The sequence below is a fragment of the Mustela erminea genome, chromosome 10, assembly GCF_009829155.1.
Source record: "Mustela erminea isolate mMusErm1 chromosome 10, mMusErm1.Pri, whole genome shotgun sequence".
In the NCBI taxonomy this organism is placed as follows: Eukaryota; Metazoa; Chordata; class Mammalia; order Carnivora; family Mustelidae; genus Mustela; species Mustela erminea.
Genome location: NC_045623.1, coordinates 6396010 through 6416522, shown reverse-complemented (window position 1 = coordinate 6416522; position 20513 = coordinate 6396010). Strand labels below are relative to the sequence as shown.

General features: G+C 45.0%; 1 protein-coding gene across 1 annotated transcript; it reads left to right on the top strand.

Moving 5' to 3' along the window:
* The first annotated feature begins 1522 nt into the window (after nt 1-1522).
* LOC116567390 (neuroblastoma breakpoint family member 6-like) lies at nt 1523-19840 on the top strand. Its single transcript, XM_032302416.1, is given in 12 exon segments — nt 1523-1700; nt 3631-3727; nt 4492-4687; nt 6594-6860; nt 9888-9941; nt 10620-10905; nt 11940-11991; nt 13177-13372; nt 14419-14470; nt 15940-16133; nt 19024-19237; nt 19359-19840. Coding segments are annotated over 9 exon segments (1368 nt in total). The 3' UTR covers nt 14461-14470; nt 15940-16133; nt 19024-19237; nt 19359-19840.
* The last annotated feature ends 673 nt before the right edge of the window (nt 19841-20513 follow it).

Here is a 20513-nt window from a genome sequence, read left to right as displayed (position 1 = left end):
CTTTGCTTTGGAAAATAGCTTGGCAGTTCCTCAAAAAGTGAAACACAGGGTTACCTTTGAAATAGCAATTCCACTGCAAGGTAAATAGCTAAGAAAATTGAAATCATATGTCCATAGGATGCGAAAAGAAGTCTACATAACACAGAGATGCAGAAAGAATATTGAGAAAGTTGGGACAGAAAAAAATTTTCAAAGTTAATTGCATAAACTAACTCTGTTTTCTGTCTTGTTTTTGTTTTTGATTTTGTTTTTGCTTTGTTTTGTTTTTGCATAAAAGAAAGCTTTATTTACTACATACATCCTAATAAAGTATTGTAAATGGAGGAAGATCTAAATAAATTGAAAAGCTTTTCAAATACAAAGCAACTAATGATAACTAAACTGCTAGCATGCTTCTCTTGTGTTTCTAATGGATAGAGAGAAAAAAAAAAAAAACTAGAAAAGACCTAGAGAAGAACATCGTGATAGTCTACGACTTTACAAATTTCTTTTACTGGAAAAGCCTTAAGATCTGTGTTACCTTAAAGAGTAGTGGGATGAGTTCATGAAAGCCCTTAAGAAAACCTCTTGGGGGGCGCCTGGGTGGCTCAATGGGTTAAGCCACTGCCTTCGGCTCAGGTCATGATCTCAGGGTCCTGGGATCAAGTCCCACATCAGGCTCTCTGCTCAGCAGGGAGCCTGCTTCCCTCTCTCTCTCTCTCTCTGCCTGCCTCTCCAACTACTTGTGATTTCTCTCTGTCAAATAAATAAATAAAATCTTAAAAAAAAAAAAAAGAAAACCTCTTGGGTGGGTTGCCTGAGTAGTTCCCTTGGTTGAGCATCTGACCTTGAGTTTAGGCTAGGGTCATGATCTCAGGGGTTGTGACGTTGAGCCCCTTATCACACTCTCTCCCTGTACCCATGCCCCCATTCTCTCTCTCAAATAAATAAAGAGAAAGAAAAACCAAAACTTCTTGGGAAAGTATTTCTCCCTTGATGATATTATACACACCTAAGAATGAACAATGAGAATTATGCTGAGATAATGTTTTAGAAAGAGATGGGAACTGTGCTATCAGCACAAGTGTAGACAAGTATTGACATTGGCCACTGAGGGGTGGGACCCATCAGTGGTGACCTTCAGGGGAGACCAAGAAGCTTTGTATACCAGCATGGCCTTGGCAACTGGAAGGCAGGGTCTCCCAAAGTTCCACTGACACTCTGGACGTTCCATTCTGTTAGTGCAAGTACAGAGTGTTAGCTGCCATTCTGGGGGCTCCCTTGGTCATTCCAGTTGGAGCCTGAGCTACGAGCAGTGCCTTTGGCTCCCAACTCTGCCATCTTGAAACTTGTTTTTGTGGTTACCGATTCTCAAGTGCTATGGAGTATTGTTCAAATTGTTCCCAACAGTAAGTTAAGAATTTCTTTTTCCTCACCCCTCAGCCCTGATTAAACCTACTTGATGGCACTGGTTTTTAACCCATCATGTGTTTGGGTTTCTTCTCCTTGGTGCCCAGCCCTACCTTTCCTGCCACACATCACCATGGCAGCACCTCTTGCATCTCTGTGCAGGACAGGGGCAGAAACCAGTCTCCTGAAAATAAACCAAGGGCTTCAATTCCAGCTGGAAAAAAGCAAGCAGGACTTCTGAGACCTTAAGAAGAAATTCTTTATATCTGAAGCTACTGCCTACTTCCTGGCCAACCAACTGTAGAAATACAGTAAGTCCTACAAGGTCCTGCTCTACAAAGTCATGGATGTGTGTACTCCTTCTAAGAAATGAAAAGCCTCTTCAGATGCTATCTTCTTCATTTCTAATGTCACCATAAATTTCATTCCGACCACAATGCAGTAATGGTAGAAGTGGGTATTTGACCCTCAGTTTCCTGAGGATGAGAAAACGGAAGACAAGTATGTTCGCATCCTCCCCAGGTTAGCAGTGACCTATAGGGTGGGTTAGAGCTTTCATCCCAGTGATTGATTCCTGGTGCAGACACAGAGATGACTGGTCCTGTCAGGATCCTCTCTGTCCTATAGCAGACCCTTCATCTCAGTTGGTCTGGGACTAAGGAACTCCACCAGGTCTTGGTTCTTGGATGTTCCATTGGCAAAGCACCAAGCTAGCTACACTGCAGAAACATGCTGATGGTCCACGCGGCACCGGGGTTGTGGGGAGGGGGTAGGACTATAGCAGGTGACACTACCTGCTTTCCAAGAGAAGGAGGTGGGGTCTGGTTTCCCCGAAACTGTGATATCCATGAAGGATGCCATCCACGCAGGGACTCCCCAGGTGAGAGGGAACCCGTGCTCAGGATCTGCTTCCCGAGTCCATGGAGGACAGGTGATACCTGGTTGGAAGACTTGGGGTGTCTCAGGGAATATGAGACAATCTTTGCTACTTCCTGTGTCTCTCCCTGAGCTGAGCAACCTTCAGTGAGGCAGGATGGTCAGCAGGTCCAGGCCTGAGCCATGAGACACGTGGCCAAGTAAGAATGAGGGTGAGTGGGGAAATCCACAGGTCCAGAAACCACCCAAGTTAGTGCGTGGGGCAAGCCCTCCCCCACAGTCAGCCTGAATTGGGGAGCTCAGCTGCCTGTTCATTAGGAGGGGGCTGTGGTGGCAGAAGGAACCATGAGAATGGAGCACATGCACAGCTGAGTGACAAGAAGGAATGCTGAGGCTGAATTTTTGTCATTTACTCACAGTTTGCCTTCAATACAACAAAGGGAGGTATAATTAAAAATGAGTGAGGTGGTGACAAGTAAAAATTGAAAACTGCTCTTTAGGAAAGTGAAGAGATGATGACCTCTCAGGGAAGGAGAAGCAAAGTTCCGATTGCAACTTTCCATGTAACTGTGGAAAACCAGTTGTGAAGATGATGAAGACAGTTACCACCCGAGGACTTGGGGTGGAGATAACACAGCACAGGGGTGAAGAGCATGGGCTCTGAGTCAGTCTGCCTGGACTGACAAATCCCTGATGCCTATCTTCCTATGTCTCAGTTTCCCTCTCTGTTAAACTACTACCATTGTGAGACCTACTTCTCTGAGTTGGAATGAATCCTGAGGAATTTTTTGTTAAGCTCTCACAAAAGAGCCTGGAACCGTGTAAACTCTGTTCATGATTCTACTGCTTCCAATGACACAAACATAATGAGGATTTGGCCATGTTCCTTTCAAGTCATTCTGGTTTTTTGCATTCTAGTTCACACAGGCATTTCTGGGAGAATTTTTACCTTTGAGACACTGTTCAGTATAGGAATCCCAGCTCAGGGTACCCATCAGTCATGTAATCCTTGGGGCCTTACATCCTGTCCCTGCTTAGTGCTTTCCTTAAGAGGCTGCAAGGCCTTGCTGGGCCATAATCAGTGTTGGTATCAGGAGATACGAATTCTGATTCTGCCAAATACCAGTTAATCAGGGCATTTAGTTCCTCTCTGTGTCCTGGGGCTGTTCTTTCCTGGAATCTAAAACGGGGAATAATCCACTGTCCTGTATTTGGGAAGCTGACAAAAAAGACGTGGAGCTCCCAGTACAGAGCCTGGTTGCCCGGTTCCATTTGTCCTGGGATAGACCCTGCCTCCTCCCTTGAAGGCAGAGAGCATAGCAGCATGTCCAGCTTTCCACTGAGGCAGCCGTCTCTGTTTCTCAGAGTGTGAACAGTCCACCAACATCATTGAATCCGTGCTGGGGAAGGAGATGGTGTTTGAGATGGGCAAGCAGGCAGACACGTTGGCTGAGAAGCTCAGGTAAGGAGGGCTCTCTGTGGGAGGCTAGAGGGAAGCTGTGGACATTTCTGACTTGGGGTAGCAAAAGTCTGGGCCCGGAGAGGGGCAGAAACCATCATGGCAGTCACATTATACAAACATGTCCAAAACCAGTAGACAATAGTGACTGGTAAATGATGGAATCTAATGACTGAGAGCCTCATTTCCTCTTTAAAAAAAAAAAATCAAAGTCACCACATACCAGGGAACAATTCATGACATTTAGCATTTTGACAATGTTGTGAGACCAAGACCCCACTTACTTTGCACACTGTCAGGACCTGGCTGACTGCAGTCTGCCATCCTTTCTCTCAGAAAATGCTGTCTTCTTGACCTGCCATTCTCCTGAGCACACCAGTTAATGTGAGCCATACTGTCCACACTTCTGTGTCTGGCGCTGTGTCCATTCACTGCACACTGCACTATATGTAGTTTTCTAGGGAAATGTGTGTGCCCCAAGTGAGCATCTGAAGGGATATCTTCCTGATGTGTTCTTAGGAGGACACCTGCCTTTGTTTACAGAAGTAAAGATGCACGGGAAGTCCAGGCATGACCAGAAGAACGCTCTGAATACAGAGGAGGCCTTGTTTTACCTTCTTCTTTCTCTGCCACAGACAGGTCACCACACAGGCCAGACTTTAGCTTCAAGGACTCCTTGGGGAAACTCTGCCAGAAACTTCCACAAAAGCTTTTATTATCTACTGTTCAATTACTTGGATTTAACAATTTTCTCTGTCCCACCTTAGGCAATATCATATCCTAGTTAAAGATCAGGATAAAGAGCTGACCCGTTTGTATGAGAAGCTAGAGGAAGGGAAAGATGTTTCCCAACTACTCAATAAGTACCTCGAGGACCTCTTCACCCAAAATGACAATGAGCATTGCCAAGGACAGGACTTCCAAGAGCAAATGGCTGAGGGACACAGGCAGGCCAAGTGCCTTGCCTGAACGCTCAGTCCAGGTAAGATAGCCACAAACCCTGATTGCACTGCGCTGCTCCAAGTCCCTGGGATCCCAAGAGACTCCCAAGAGACTCCCCTCCTGCCCTCATACTGTTTGCAGCAGCTTTCCTGGGTTCCCGCCACATGTGGGGCCATGAAAGGACCAGGACTGGGAGGTGGTAGCAGAGAGGAGCAATGCACAGGGTGGACATCACATGGTCCACCTGCCTTGCTTCCTCCCTGAGGGGACACAGTCTTTGGGGCAGGAGGCAGCATGGAACAGATTTAGAGCCTAGAAAGGGAAATGTGACAGGAGGCAGCTTGTTAGTATGCAAGGATCCCATGCAGAAGTGGGAGGTTCCCAGATTCAGCCCAGTCTGCATTGACTGTGGGTGAGAGAGTGAGTTTTACTTTATCCATAGCCATCCCCTCATCTGTAATGTATATCAAATAAATTCTTGTCACCATAGTGATCAAATGGGAAAATTCTTGAATGCACTTCAGTAAAAAAGAAAGACCCTGACCATGTGGAGTTGGATGTGGTACTGGAGTCAGTATGATTTGAAGGTGGGAACACAGTTTAGATTGAACACTTTTCATAGACAGACGTCCCCTTGGAGGACACTGAAGCCCATGTGGGGTTCATGAAGTCCCTGGTGGAGGGATGTGGGAAAGGCTGGTTGTCCTGTCATGAGGGTGAGGAGGAGGCTCTGTGTGAGTGCTGTGAATGCACAGAGTCTGTGTCTGGGTGGGACTTGGGGCCTGCTGAAAGACATGCTTGTGGAAGTTAAGACTGAACCTGGGCAGTCTACGGCCATACCACCCTGAACATGCCCAATCTCATCTGAACCTGGACAACAATCCCCTGATATGGACAACAAGAGACAGGAGAAACAGTTGCCCAGGTTCAGTGATGCTGAGCCTCAGAATCACAGACACACTGCCTGATGGATCAGAAACTCAGGTCACAGCAGATCTTAAAGACACTGCCCTAAACTCAGTAGAACATCTAGTCATGCAAAGACACTTATGTCTCTAGGGCCATAAAAGCTGCTGTGCTTAGAGTGATGATGTGGGAAATAGCTGAAGGGACAATTCTGGATTACTTTGCAGATCATTAGGACAATCAGGAGGATTAAGAAGAATAAAAAACAACGATCCAGGTGACAATGCATATTCAGGAACTGTTAACGTGTGGGTAAGAATGTACAAGGACGTAGAAAGAAAAGTAAGTGAGATCAAGAGAGTCCCAGGTGCCAGATGCAAGGATGAGCAGGACTGCAGATGGTCAACCCAGGATGCCCTGTGAGTCTGGTTGTTTGTTGTCTTTATGGGGCTTGGAAGACCAAGATGAATTAACAGCCTTAGGATTCTCCGTACCTACAAAATAGCCATTCTTCCCTGTAAATGGACGATGGAAGGAGATGCATATTTATTTTCCACAGTCTCTAAGGTCCTTGGTAGGAAGGTGAGCAGCAAAGGAATTGCTAAAGAGACAACTACCAAAATTAAACACCAAGAGAAGTAATTAACCGAAAACCAAAAACTCAGGGAGTCATGTGACACTAATTAATACAAAGGTGCCAAGAAGGCACACATTTCTGCAGGCTGTAAGGAGTCCAGAGCTGTAACCACAGACATAGGTACATGGTGGTTGCCCCTGGGCTGGTCTTCATCTGCACTTCATGTGGTGACTGTACCATACTGGGATGGTTGAGTCTCATGCCTTGTAGTCTCAGTCCTTCTGTGGCTGGTGCTCTGAGTATCTGCTGCTGCTGCTACTCTCCCACCCCAAGGCAGCCACACTCTGTCTCTTGTAGAATGGATAGCTTTTTCCCTCTGTAGGCAATGGCCCTTTGCTTCTACTGACACTCCCCACTAACTCCCATCAACACCACACCAGCTAGAAAGCCACACTGTCTGATCCTCCTGGTGTGGTCTTCTCTCATTCCTGTGTTATGCGGCACAGCAGGGAGCTGCAGGAAGTTGAGAAGAAGGAAGTCCCACAGGACACAGAGGATGAATGTGTTCTGACTCCTTCAACTCTGCAAGAAGGGTGTGACAGTGACCAGTCTTACAGTGATGGCGAGTTCCCATTAAATGAACAGGAATTAGGCTCTGCTCCAGATTTAGCCTGTGAATGCTCCCATTCCAAAAGGGATGAAACTCCATGTGTACCCTCAGGTAGTTTCCATATTGTTTGTTCCACACACCTTGTCTACACTGCAGAAGGTCATCTCTATACACAGGCCCTATAGACACACACATTGCTTTAAATCAGGACATAATGAATTTGGAAACATAGAGGTCAGGTAGGTCAGGGAGCCTTCAACCATCCTAAGTAGGGGCCATGCCTCAGACCCTCCAGCCCCACTGTCAGGTCATTGCCCCGGTGTTTGGGGCAACAAACTCTATCCACTTCAGTAGGACATCCACAAAGGTGTTGTCAGATACCCTACTTGGATCAAATGTCTTTTGCAATATGCACTGATACTTTCTTTTTACGATCAACCTCTCTCGAGGTTCTAGGCCTGTCCAACATTGTTGGCTGACATAAGGGGCTTTCCCTCATTTCACTGCTCTCACTCCCAGTTGCTCTCTTCTCTATGCTGGCTCAACTTAGCTAAGCAGTCACCTGAAAACAACTGTGTCATTACCTCATGTGTTTGCTTCTGTGAAGCAAGGTTGGGATCTGGCATCACTAAAACCACAAATGGCTTTTGTTTTAGAAGAAGACCAAAGATTCTTTTTGATTTGATGGTTTCTAAAATTGATTCATTAATCTAGTCTCAAGTATAAATTCCTGAGAAGCTAGAAGACCATGATATCTCATGGAATTATCCTCTTTTGCAGCAACACTTCTGGCAGGTGCCTGGGTTCTTCCCCTGCATCTCTGGGGGAAAATATAAACTCTTCTCACAGACTCACATTAGAGAAGGATATTGGGATAATTTGCAGGTGACAAGGAAGAGAATTTCCCCCAGCAGGTCAGGGTACAGTCATGTCTAATTCTCTGAAGGCTTACCCTTGGAATCCTGGAATATCCCTGCCAGAACAGTATGGTTTTACACTGAGAATATTAATGTCCTTGCAGTGTGTGTGGTCACTGTGTTGGTAACATGGGAGGTGTGATTTCCTTAGTGTGACCTGCTGTCTCCAAACTTCCTTGCAGAAAGTCAAGATGATCTTGGGGAAGAAAATGGACAACAAACAATGTGCTCTAGGTAATTGAATACTATAGACTATGAATTTTCCTGGTGACCCCTGGAGACCTCACATCCAGGGACAAAGACAAAGTGTTGCCTAGAACTATTTCATCCATACGGCTAATAGAAGAACATCCCCTTTAACCATGTCCTCTATTTCCATGTGGTAGTTGCGGAGGCCTCAATTTCTTACTCCCTCACATGTTGAGTAACCTACGGAGAGTAGACACACAGGAACTAACCCAACCCAGGGATTCCTGTAATCAGCTGTTCTCTCCTCAGTGGTGCAAACACAGGTGAGAAGCATATCAGCTTTGTGCCTGTTTGACAGCATCACCTTGGCAGGATTTTTAATAGCAAGGGAGGAAATTGAAGAATAAATGTATGTCATATCAAAATAGTGGAAAATATTCATTGGAGTCAGCATGCCTGAGAGTAAGGCCTCAGGAGCTATAGTCGTTTGGGCACTGCAGATAAAAGTTAATACAGTGTATGTAGAAGAGTTGAAGCCATGGCTTTGGATTCCCTCTGTGTGCTGGGAGTCATGACTATGATGGAGAGTTTAGTCTCCTCCTCCATCACTTGGTTATGAGGCCAGTGCACAGAGCATCTACAGCTCTGTCTCTCACTGATCCTCATATAGGATGCCACAGTCTGGTCCTCATATTGGAATAGTTTTTTCCTTCAAGGGGAAGCCAAATTGATTTCTGTGAGCACAACCCATTCACTCTGATCAAAAACAGCTAGGAAGCAATGGTGTCTGATGCTTCTGATTTGATCTTTTATCATTCCTATCTTACCCGCCACAGCATGGAGCATCATGAAGGCGAAAAGAAGGAAGAACTACAGGACACAGTGGATATATGTGTTTTGACTCCTTCAATTTTAGAAGAAGAGCATGAAAGCAACGAGTGTTGCACTGATGGCAAATTCCCATTTGATGCATAAGAATTCGGTTCTGCTCTGGATATAGGCTCTGAATGTTCCCATTCCAAAGGGGCAGAAACTGCACATGGTTCTCAAGTAATACCCATATATCTTGTTCCTCACATGCTATGTAGACTGAAGGACTTGACCCCCGTAAGTCAATCGTATACTTACAAACTCTTTTGATTCAGGCTCTAAAACAGAGTTCAAAATAAGATATTCCATGAGTCAGTGAGCTTTGCTCAACTCCTGCCTAAGCCACAGCACTTTTATGTCTGGGCCACTGCTCATCACTGCTCTCAAGGCAGCCCTGCCAGAGAGTACCACTCTAGCCCAGGCATAGGAGGTCACTTCCAAACCTCCTACTTTTGAATTCATCTCTTGTGTCTCTTGCAAGGACCTAATTTTCATTCTTAAACCATATCCCTGAATTTCAATGCCTGCCAAGGTAGCTGGCATCCTTTTCTATATATTTGGAGATGTCAGTATCCTGGTTCACTCTGCTCACTTAGTCTGTGTCTCCATTTGTCTTAAGTAAGCAGAGAATCAGAACTGGATCCATGCTATCGTGCAGTGTATATTTTCTGGAGCAAGGCAAGATCCTGAAACTTTCCTCACCCATAAAAAGCTCTTGTTTCTTTGTGGCTTTGAAGATTATTCTGATTTGATGGTGTGTAGATTCCATTTTTTGGTTTAATCTCAATGGCTGATTCCTCTAAACAACTAACCAACAGCATTTCAGATGGAAAAAGCCTGAATAGTGCAGCAACACTCTAGGAAGTAGCTGGGTAGTTCCCTAATCTGGGGGAAGAGAATCATTTGTTCTTTGCATAGTCTCAAGGCAGGATGCTGTGATGATGGCCTGACATATCAGGAACATTTGTTTAATGGCTCAAGAGAGCAATCCCAGTGATTGCTTACAAGGACCTAAGTTCTCCAGGATGATTTGTCTCACAGTTGCCTATAATTACTCTGCTTAGATTTCTGCCCTGTGCTACATGGGACACAGGAGTGGGCATTTGTGAAGGGGAATCTGCTTGGTGTCACTTTGTCTTCGTTTATTTGCAGAAAACCCCAAATGGATCAGGATGGACTGAAAGGACAGGAGTCAGTTGCCCCCAGGTAATTCTGAATACTTAGGGGCTGTGAATTGCAAAGTGGCAACCAGGGAAAAGCAGAAAGTGCTCAAGAGAGCTCTATTACCCATTTGGTCAATGACACATGATCCATTTTCACAACATTGTCTGTTTTCATTGTGGTACTGGGATTGCTCCCCATTTCTGAAGTACTTCTCTAGTTGAGTAACTAACCCACAACCAGCTGACCCAGCTGAACTAATACATCACAGGAATCACTGTGCATGCTCATTGTCCCCGGTCTATTTTACAGAGACATGCATGTCTACTTTCTGCCTATTGGACTTATCAATTGACAGTGTTCATAGAATGAAAATATCATGGCAAGAAGACAAACATATTCTATCATGCCACCTTATTTAGAGAAAAGGACCTTCCCAGGCATGAGATACCTGGGACAGTCACCTGCTCCCAAAGCTGCCAGTGGTTGGCCACTAGATGCAGAATTCAATGCCATTTGAATGAAGGGGGAAAGCCACCATTCTGGAACTCTGTATGTAGTTAGTCATGGCTGGATGGCACAGAGAGAATTCAGTCTCTTCCTTCACAAGCTTGCTATTTGGCTTCTGTACTGAGCACTTATTGTCCTTTCTATCTGCCACAGCTGTCACAAGCACACACCTTGTCCCACAAACACAAGAAGAGTTGTTCCTCTCTTTCCTAGGTTAACCTCTTTGCTTTCTGGACCACTCCCTTCTGCCCTCCCTCAAAGCCAGACAAGACAGAGAATTCAGATCCCTCTGAGGTTAATGTTCAGTTGTCCCCACCATGCAGGCTCAGCAAACATCTGCTAGAGGTGGTAGAGAAGGACACCTCATGGGACTCTCCGGATGAATGCTACTTGACATACTCAGTGCTTCCTGACCTGTCTGACTCCTACTGGCCTTACAAGAGCACCACCATCTTCTCACCTGAGAACCCAGAAGTCTGTTCCTCTCTGGAAGGGGCCAGTGAGTATTTCATTTTCCAGGTGATAAAGCTCCCAGTGGACATCCACACAGATCTCCTGTTCTTTATACCCTAGACATCTTCCGTGCCCAGACAAGTTATCCCGGTGCGCAAGCTCTGTAGAGACATACTGATCTGAACTGGGCTCTAAGATTGAGTTTTAAGCCCAGACATCAGGTGGGTCAGGGAACTTTCCTCTCTTCCTACTCCCAGGGCATCACCAGTCACCCTGGCTTCTCTGTCAGGTCACTGGGCCCATGTCAGGCACCACAAACTCAACTCACCTCAGCAATATGACCAGAGAAGATGTCTGTCAGACCTAATCTGGATGAAATTTCTTTTCTCACATTTAATAAGCTGTACATTTCATCTCTGAGCCATGTCCTTTATGAACCTATGCTTGCCACAGTCAAATGGCATTCTTGTCCAGGGTTAACTGGTTTTGTTCTTCTTAGCCCCATTCTCTATCTCCTTTAGGTTGGCCTTTCTTCCTAAACAGTTGTCTGAAAACCCACCATCAGTGCCTCCACTGATAGCCTGTTTGTGTATTTCTAGCAGCACAGCTGTGCCTTGGCATTTCCTTCCCCCCACACGAATTGAGCTACAGATCTATGTAGCACCAGAGACTCACTTTAACTTGAGGGTTTGTAGTTGCATTCCATCTGTTCAGTCTCAGTGTATAAATTCCACTAAGCTTTCAGCAACCCAGCTATCTGAGGAGAGAAGACTGAATACTCCAGTAATCCTTTTAGAATGCAAAGAGGCTGGCTCTCCAGAATCTGTGAATAAAAGAGAAGTTAAAGTGTTTACACAGACTTCAGATAGGGGAAAGTGGGATGATAATCTCCTACCCAATGGCTAAGGCTGGTAAATCAAGGCAGTTATCACAAGGCAATACACGAGGCATCCTCATGTAATCTTCTCCCTGAACATGTTCTCACATTAAGCATATCTGAGTGCCTGAGCAGCATTAGACACTGGACTCTTTTGTACTGAAAGTGATCTGCTTAATGACTGGCATGGTCTCTTTTTACAGAAAATCAATTCCATTGTGAGGAGAAAGAAGACCAAGACTTCGTAGGTCCCAGGTAACTCTGAAAACTCATGGGTTTTTATAAGAGACTCTTAATCTGGAGAAACAAACTGAGGGCTGCTGGGGGTGGGGGAGGGATGGGGTGGCTAGGTGATGGACATTGGGGAGGGTATGTGCTATGGTGAATGCTGTGAATTATATAAGACCGATGATTCACAGACCTGTACCACTGAAACAAATAACATATTATATGTAAATAATAAAAAGAAAGAGTCATGGGTTGCTATTTCAGTGGTTAAATTTAAGGACTGCATTTCAATGAAAAAAATAGAAACTGATGAATGTATCTATTTCATCCATTCTCCAACCAGAAAATATCTCTTTTAACCATGATGTGTGTCTTCACTGTGTTACATGGCTAAATTCCATTAATTGGACCCCTCCATCTCACTAACCTGCATTCAGTTAAACTTGGTGAATTGATTAGTCAGTGGGATTCTCTGCATTCCCCTGTTGTCTTCTTTTGGTAAATCCACAGTGACAGGCATAGCTGTCTCTCCCTCTTTGGTGTTACCACATTGAGGATATATTCTAGCAAAAGAATACCTAGAAAAAAATTCATGTTTTATCACAGTAGTTAGAGAAAGAGTCACTGAACACATGAGATCTCTCCAGGTTGAGGATGCCTTTTAAAATTGGAAGGGGAGGTGAAATATGAGAGACTATGGACCCTGGAAAACAACCTGAAGGTTTTGAAGGGGCGGGGAGTGGAAGGTTGGTGGAACCAGGTGGTGGGGTTTGAGGAGGGCACGTATTGCATGGAGCACTGGGTGTGGAGCAAGAACAATGAATACTGTTACACTGAAAAGAAATAAAAAAAAAAAAGTCGTGTTCACTTGATCACTGAACATAACAGCAACAGCATTTATGCAAAAGTGTCGAAACCATCTTTAGGATTCTCTACAGTTACTGTGAGCCATGACTTCCATTTTACAATCGTTCAGTTTTTTGCTCAGAAACTGTTATCTGGCCACTACCCTGAGATCCTTCTGTTCTGTAGATATCTCTACTGTCTCCACAGCAGCCACACACTGCTCATGAAACAGGAGGATAGTTTTTGCACCAATAATGGCTGTGCTCCTTTGTTATAACTCAGCATCTCCGCTTCCCATCAAAATCAGTAGGATGCTGGGGCGTCTCCTTTTCTTGCTTTAATGTTCAGATCTCCCCACCCTCCCAGGCTCAGCATGATGCTGCCAGAAGTGGAAGAGCAGGATGCCCAAGGGGACTCACTGGGTGAATGCTCTTTGACTGATTCACCCCCTCCTGAATCGTCTGACCAGCATGCAACTTATAGGAGGGCTGACATCAACTCATTTAAAGATCTGGACATCTGTTCTGCTCTGGAATTAACTAGCGAGTGCTCCACTGTCAAGGTGATAAAGACCCAACTGGACTCCCAAGTTGACCCCCTATGTTTGGTATCCCAAATTCTGGTTACAATGAGATGTCTCATCCCTGTGTAGAAGTTTGGTAGACATAGGGATGTCAGTCAGGCTCCAGGATAGACTTTTCAGCACAGACATCAGGTGAGTCATGGACCTGCCCTTTGTTCCTCATCTCAAGCCCTGAGATGGTCCTAACATAGGACACTGGATTCAAGGCAGATGTGACAACTCACACTCACTTGTCTTACACCGGCCAAGGTGTCTGTCTTTGCTCCTGATTTCCATTAAATGTTTCTCCTCATCTGTACTGCTCTTGTTTTCATACCCAAACAATGTCCTTGCACTTTTATGCCTGTCCAAAGATGTCATCAGCCTTACCTATATCTTTGGACTGGTTGTTTCCCTGGTTTAACTGCTCTGATCCCCACAGTTGGCTACAGCCCCTCTATGTTGGCTACCTTGAGTGAGTCATCATTGTTGGAGTATCAGATCATCAGCATCTCTGCCATAAGCTTGCTTGGATGTCTCCCTGAAGCAAAGTGAGCCTGAGCATTGCCCCTGCCCATGCATGTCTCCTATGTCTGTGTAGCACAATGGATTTTACACAAAAGATTCCTCTTGCTTTGAGGATTTGCAGATTCTATCCATCAGTCTGGTCTCTCGTGTTGAAATGCCTTTAAACCATCACACATAGAGTATCTCATGAGATAAGGGAAGGTGAGAAGGTTGCAGTAAGTTTTTAAAATTCAGGTAAGATGTTCCCCAGAATCTATGGTAAAACATTTCACTCCATACACAAGACTCTGTCTATATGGCCCGACCACATCAGGGAACTCATGCCCAATGGCTAAGAAAAGCAAACCATGACACATTCCCAAGACATTCCCTGTGGCCTACTGGAGAATTTCTCTCACATTATCCTCTGCCCCACTAAGGATAATTATGCCCCAGCACTAGCTGTAGCAGATATTTAATTTTAATGCATAAATGGTGCTCTGTTGAATGTGATTGGCCCTGTCTCTCTCTATTTGTAGGAAGTCATAATGATCTTTTGGAGGAAGAAGACCAAGACCTGATTTACCCCAGGTAACTCTGAAGAATCATGGGCTTTTATTTAATGGTGACATTTGAGATCCAGGCAAATCTAGAAAGTGCTAAATGTACCTATTTCACCCATTTGGATACCCACAAAATGGTCCATTATCAATGTTCTCCCTTTTACTCTGCCACTTGTATAGGCCCCTTGCCTAATCCCCCCCAACCTTGGAACCTACAGTCCCTTGGGGGAAATACACAGCCATCCAAGCCTCACTCAAAAAAACTGAAAAATCCCGAATACACCAGCTCTCTTTACATCTTAAGGACCAGAAATTCAACAACAAATTAAGTCAACCCTATGCACAATAAGGGAAATAATCAAGATTAGAGCAGAGATCAGTGAGTTATCTAGAGATACAGTAGAACACATCAATGAAACTAGAAGCTGGTTCTTTGAAAGAATCAATAAGATCAATAAACCACTGCCCAATCTAATCCAAAAGAAAAAAGAAAGGACCCAAATTAATAAAATTATGAATGAAAGGGGAAAGACCACAATTAACACAAAGGAAATGGAAACAATCACCAGAAATTATTAACAGTTCTATGCCAAGAAGTTCAGCAACCTTGAAGAAATTAATGCAATTCTGGAAATCTCTAAACTTCCCAGACTGAAACAGGAAAAAACTGACAACCTGAATAGTCTAATATCTAGTAATGAGACTGAAGCAGTGATCAAAGACCTCCCAAAAACAAGAACCCAGGACCTGACGGATTCCCTGGGGAATTCTAATGAACATTCAAAGAAGAAATACCTATTCTCCTGAAGCTGTTTCAAAGAATAGAAACAGAAGGAAAACTTTCAGATTCTTTTGATGAAACCAGCATTACTCTGATCCCCAAACCAGGCAAAGCCCCATCCAAAAGGACAGTTTCAGACTGATGCTGGTAGACACAGCAATCACAAGATTTCTGGCATTATCACGGTCTCTCTTTGATTTGGATCCAGCCTAAGATGCCATCTGTCTCTGCTGGTTTTGCATTATGATGTCGGCAAGAATTCATGGCAAAAGGAGTGTTTAGGAAAAAAATTTATGCCTGTCTTTAGACATGTAGGCCTTGGACACACAAGCTTTCTGGGAATCCACAATGTTGCCATAGTGAGGGGTGTCTTGGGGTCTTCTGTAAATTTCACCAAAACGTATGCAAAAGAGTTAGTGCTGGTTGGATTGTTTTCTTAGTGTGCAGTGTGTTGTGACTGTCATGCACTGGGGAATTTGAGACTCTTTCCCTTTAAACTCCCATTTTGGCCATGCTCTGACCACCTCCTGCTCTCTTTCCCTCCATGGTTCCCTGAACTATCCCCAGCACATCCACACTCTGGCCCCAGATGGAAGCAAAATGGCTCATCTCCCTGGATGAGGACTTCCCGTTTGTTTCCTGTGACCAGTCCCTCCTCCTTCTGTCTAAACCAGCTGGGACTCCACATTGACTCAGCCTTCTTGTTGCATCTCCAGTCCTCCTAGTGACAGAAGGCTCCACAGGGAGCTGCCAGTGACAGAAGAAAATGAAGTCCCACAGAGGTCACTGGACAAATGTTATTTGACTTCTTCAGTTGGCCAGGACCTGCCAGACACCTGGAGGCCTTCCTTATACAAGTGCCTCATCCACATGTGAAAAGCAAGAAACCTTCTTGGATCTGCATGAGATGGTAAGTACTCCCATTGTGAGGGGAACAATTTTCCCAGGGAGAGAGGGTCTCAGGAAGCCTGTCTTCTCTGTATCCAACAATCCAAACAGGCCGAAAGATGGATCTATGCCAAAAAGCCTTGTAGACTCACACTGGTTTGATCTCTGCTCTTGGATTCAATATTAAATTACATACAGCCAGGAGCTCTATTGTGCTGGAATCACAGGGTCCTCACAGGGACATTCTCCAGTTGGTGTGGCATCTCCTATGAGAGCCAAGGGCACTGAACACCAGCAAGGTCACATCCCTTGCCCAGGACCCTTGGCCAGTAGGCGTGGACGTCAGACCCTCATCAGCCTAGACTATTCACTGCTCTCCACTTGGTCCTATCAGGCACTAAGTGGGGACAGGGCTTGCCTTTTCATCTCTGCTTTTCTATCAAATTATTTGAAATAGCTGTAAATGTGAACAAAATATTGTACGACAGTCCCCAATGTCACCTGGGAGCCAGCCACACCTCTGCCAACACCTACCCTGGGAGTGACTCTGTCGTGTGAACAGAGGCTGCGGCTCATCCAGCTCCTCCAGGAGATGAGTATCTCCATGAGGCTCCCCACCCAAAAGCAATCAGGGCTGAGAGGTCCCAGGCCCTATCTGTTCTCACCAGGGGTCCCCTAGAGGCTCTTGACTAGGATGCCTGACATCCTTGTGTTCTGCACAGCTCCCTCAGAGATGCTGACAGCCAGGTCTGGGTTCCCAGGGAGGGAGGGATGAGAAAGGTTCAGACACATTTCTCAGAATGCAGGTGTGTGTCAAGCCCCATGATGCTCCAATACAGCAAGGTGAGCAAGAGCCTGGTGTTTAGTATCAGCTCTGAACCACGTGCTGGGCTTGCAACTTCCTGGCTCTTTCATTGGCCAACTTCTTCCTCTTCTTACATATGTTTCCTTCAGTCCCCTTACTGAAAACCACAGAAAATGGTGTCTTCATCTCATTGATTGGGAACATGAAATATAATTTCTAGGATCCCTGATCCAACAAAATTGCTCAGCAATATGTATCAACTTGTCCCGTCTAATCCTCAGATCCCTATAGTGCTTCAACTCTTGGAAATGGTTTCAGGCTCATCGCTAGAGCCCATCTTGCCTGCCTTTCTCAGAAAGGCTCATGTGCCCAGTTTCCTCACCTTCAACATCTTCAAGCCAATCTTCTCTGTTTGGTGCTCACAGTCACAGTGGAAATACTGGCCTCACAACACCATCTCCTGCTTATTTTTGTTTTTTTCCTTTTCTAAGGAAATAAAAGTCTACTTTGTTCCATTAAGTATACACGTCACTCTCTCCTATAATCCTCCATCTAGCCCATCATCTCCCCTCACCTGTGGGGCCTCATCCCCAGCCTCCTGTTCATCAGGATCCACTGCTGCTTGAAATTCCTCAAGACTGAGCTTCTCCACCCTCCTCTCGGTCTGTGTCCCTTACCCTCCAGCACTCTGTGTCCCTTCTTGGAGTCTGGGGTGGCCCGGGGCTCCTCTGTCAGACACCAATCTCCCTGAGAAATGAAGAGATGCAGTTCCCACAGAGAGGTGACATCAGCAGCAGCAGCACTATGGCACCAGGGAGAAGTGCCAGAGAAAGAGCTCAGTGAGTGTTCTGGAAGCACAGCTCCGACAATGGCCTTAGAACTTGCCATCCTTACAGTCCTCTCCCTCAAGCCTGTCACTTCTCCTTGGTGCCCACCGTCCCAGCCCTGACTCATCCCGCTGGCTCTCCTCCTCTCTCTTTGACTCATCTCCCACAGAGGCCAGAGCAGGAAACCAGGCTCCATGCCAGTTACTTTGTCCTCTCTGGTTATTATAACAAAAATGCCACTGACGGGCTGACTTCTTAACAACAGAAATCAGTATCTCACAGTTCTGGATGCACAACAGAACCACAATCAAACAGGGGCACATTCTGGGCCTGGTGACACTGCCTTCCTGGTTCAGAGGTGGCCACCTTCTGGTTCTGCCTTCACAGGGCACAGAGGTGATGGAATTTGGTGGGATCTTTTTTATAGGGCATGGATCCCTTTTATGGGAGGATCTGCCTCCCAAAGGCTTACCCCATAGTACCATCACACTGGGGATTACATTTCAGCCTATCAACTAGAAGTGAATGCAAACTTTTGTGCTGTGACAGATGGTTTTACTCCAATTTGTTCCCACCAGCTCCCCCAATACCCTTCCATGCTCACCTGTTTCTCAGCACCACTTTTTTCATTCCTGTTGATTCCATGTGTTTTTTCCCATTTCAAATGAGCAGAAGTGGGGTTAGAATGCTATGCTCCATGTCCCCCCAATCCCTATTTAATCATTGACTCAGTTAAATATAGGTATGTACATACAGACAGACACACACATTTAGAACTTATGTCACATAGATGATGTCTGTTCAATGTTTATATTACACATAGTGCACATGTATGAAATGTACAGCATGTTGAAGTGTGGTGTGTAAATTCCCCAGCTTTCTCTTCCCTGGTTGCTCCCAAAAGGCTTCCCTTCAACCTTGACTTTGGCTGAGCTCTGTAGTCTCTTCCCTCCAACAGTACAGCCTCTTTCCAGCACAATTTCCTTGACTTTGGCTTCTCTTCCCCAGAACTATTTCTTTTTACCAATTTTATTTCTCTTGATTTCACATTTGTCCATTCTGAACATGTTGGCCTCCTGGCACCATTATCCTTACGGGAGTGTGAGAGAGATGAACACAACAGGGAAAAATTGAAGTGTGTCCTTTGGTGTCCCCTCACCTGTGAACTGTCGGATGGCCTGTCTCATTCTGCCCACTGTCCTTCTTTGACATCAATGTATGTGGAGGCTCAGAAAGATCATGAATCACAACACACCCTGTTGTTGTCCTTTTCTTTTCAGAGCTGGCTTTGGATGCTTCATCTGCATAAAGAACCCTCCCAAGCCTGAGTGTGATGCTGGTGAGGACTCAAGGGATGGCCGGGATGCGTGTCTAATCTTTGGCCACATGAAAATCCTCAGTGTCATGAAACAGAAGATTCCCAAAAGAAAACTGTAGTTTGACAAGGGGAGACAAGCATATAGATTCCGTGGCCTTTAAGCTTAGGGTGCAGAGGTAATCACGTCTTTGGCTCTTGGGGCATGAATTCCTATTGCTCTCCTTCTGATTATAGCTCCACCCTCCCCCTCAAACGCACACATTGTCTGTTCTCTTCCTTGTTTGGTCATTCCCACAGCTGGTGCTACCTCTGTTTCACACGGGGGCTGTCACCCGGCTGGTCCTTCCATCTCCATCACCTGGTTGCCTCTGAACTCTGCTGTGTTCCTGCAGGGGCTGTCCTGAGATTCCCTCACCCCTCTCCTCGAGGCCATGGGGAAGCAGGCCCTATGGCCCTCCTCAGCAGAGCAGCATTATTTCCACCCATCAAACACTTAGAACTTGGCCTGAAATTACACTCTTTCTTGGCTTCTTTGCCTTCCTTCCCTGCTTCTCCAATTGCAAGGCTTCGTTCTCCCAGGACCATTGTCTTAATGAGTCACTTGCAGAAGCATTCTCCTCCTGGGATACTCAGGGAATCTGAACTAGGAGGACACAGAACCCTCAACTTCTCCATGTGAATAAGACGTGTTAAAACTGACAAGAAAGAACCCCCAAGGCAAAATCTAATGAGAACCCAAGTCTCAGCTGGGAGTGTCACACAGGACCAGCTGGAGTCAGGTTTCCCCCTATATATATAATATTTTTTTTATTTTTTATGGTTGTCTACAATTTTAGTGCCATTGAAAATATGAAGTTATTAAGTAGTAAATATGCACCATTGGCCAATAGTTCCTGTTATCTTTTTTTCTTTTTTGTAATTTACAACTATCTTTAAGAAAAAAAAGATTGTTTTATGTTTGAATCTGTTGCATTCCAGTATTCAGTTTTTTTCTATTAATTTCTTTTATTTTTTTATAAACATAAAATGTATTTTTATCCCCAGGGGTAAATCCCTTGTGAATCGCCAGGTCAGTATTCAGTTTTCAGTTTTCAGTTTCAGGTCAGTATTCAGTATTCAGTTTTCATAAAACAAATAAAACATCTTGGAAATTATCAAACTGAATAGCTTTCCTTTTCAGTGTGTATGTTGAGGACAATGTTTTCATCAAATTTGTGGAAGTTAGAGAATTTAGTAGTAGGCAATCCTGAGCTACACTGATGCTATCTATTGCTACTGATTGCATTGTGTCTGTTTTGAAGAGTCCCCACCCCCAGGTTTGAAGGCTCCTATTGAGATATTCTCAAGCACAGAGATTTTTTTCCCTCTTTTTTTTAAATTTATTTTTTATTTATTTTCAGCATAACAGTATTCATTGTTTTTGTACCACACCCAGTGCTCCATGCAATCCGT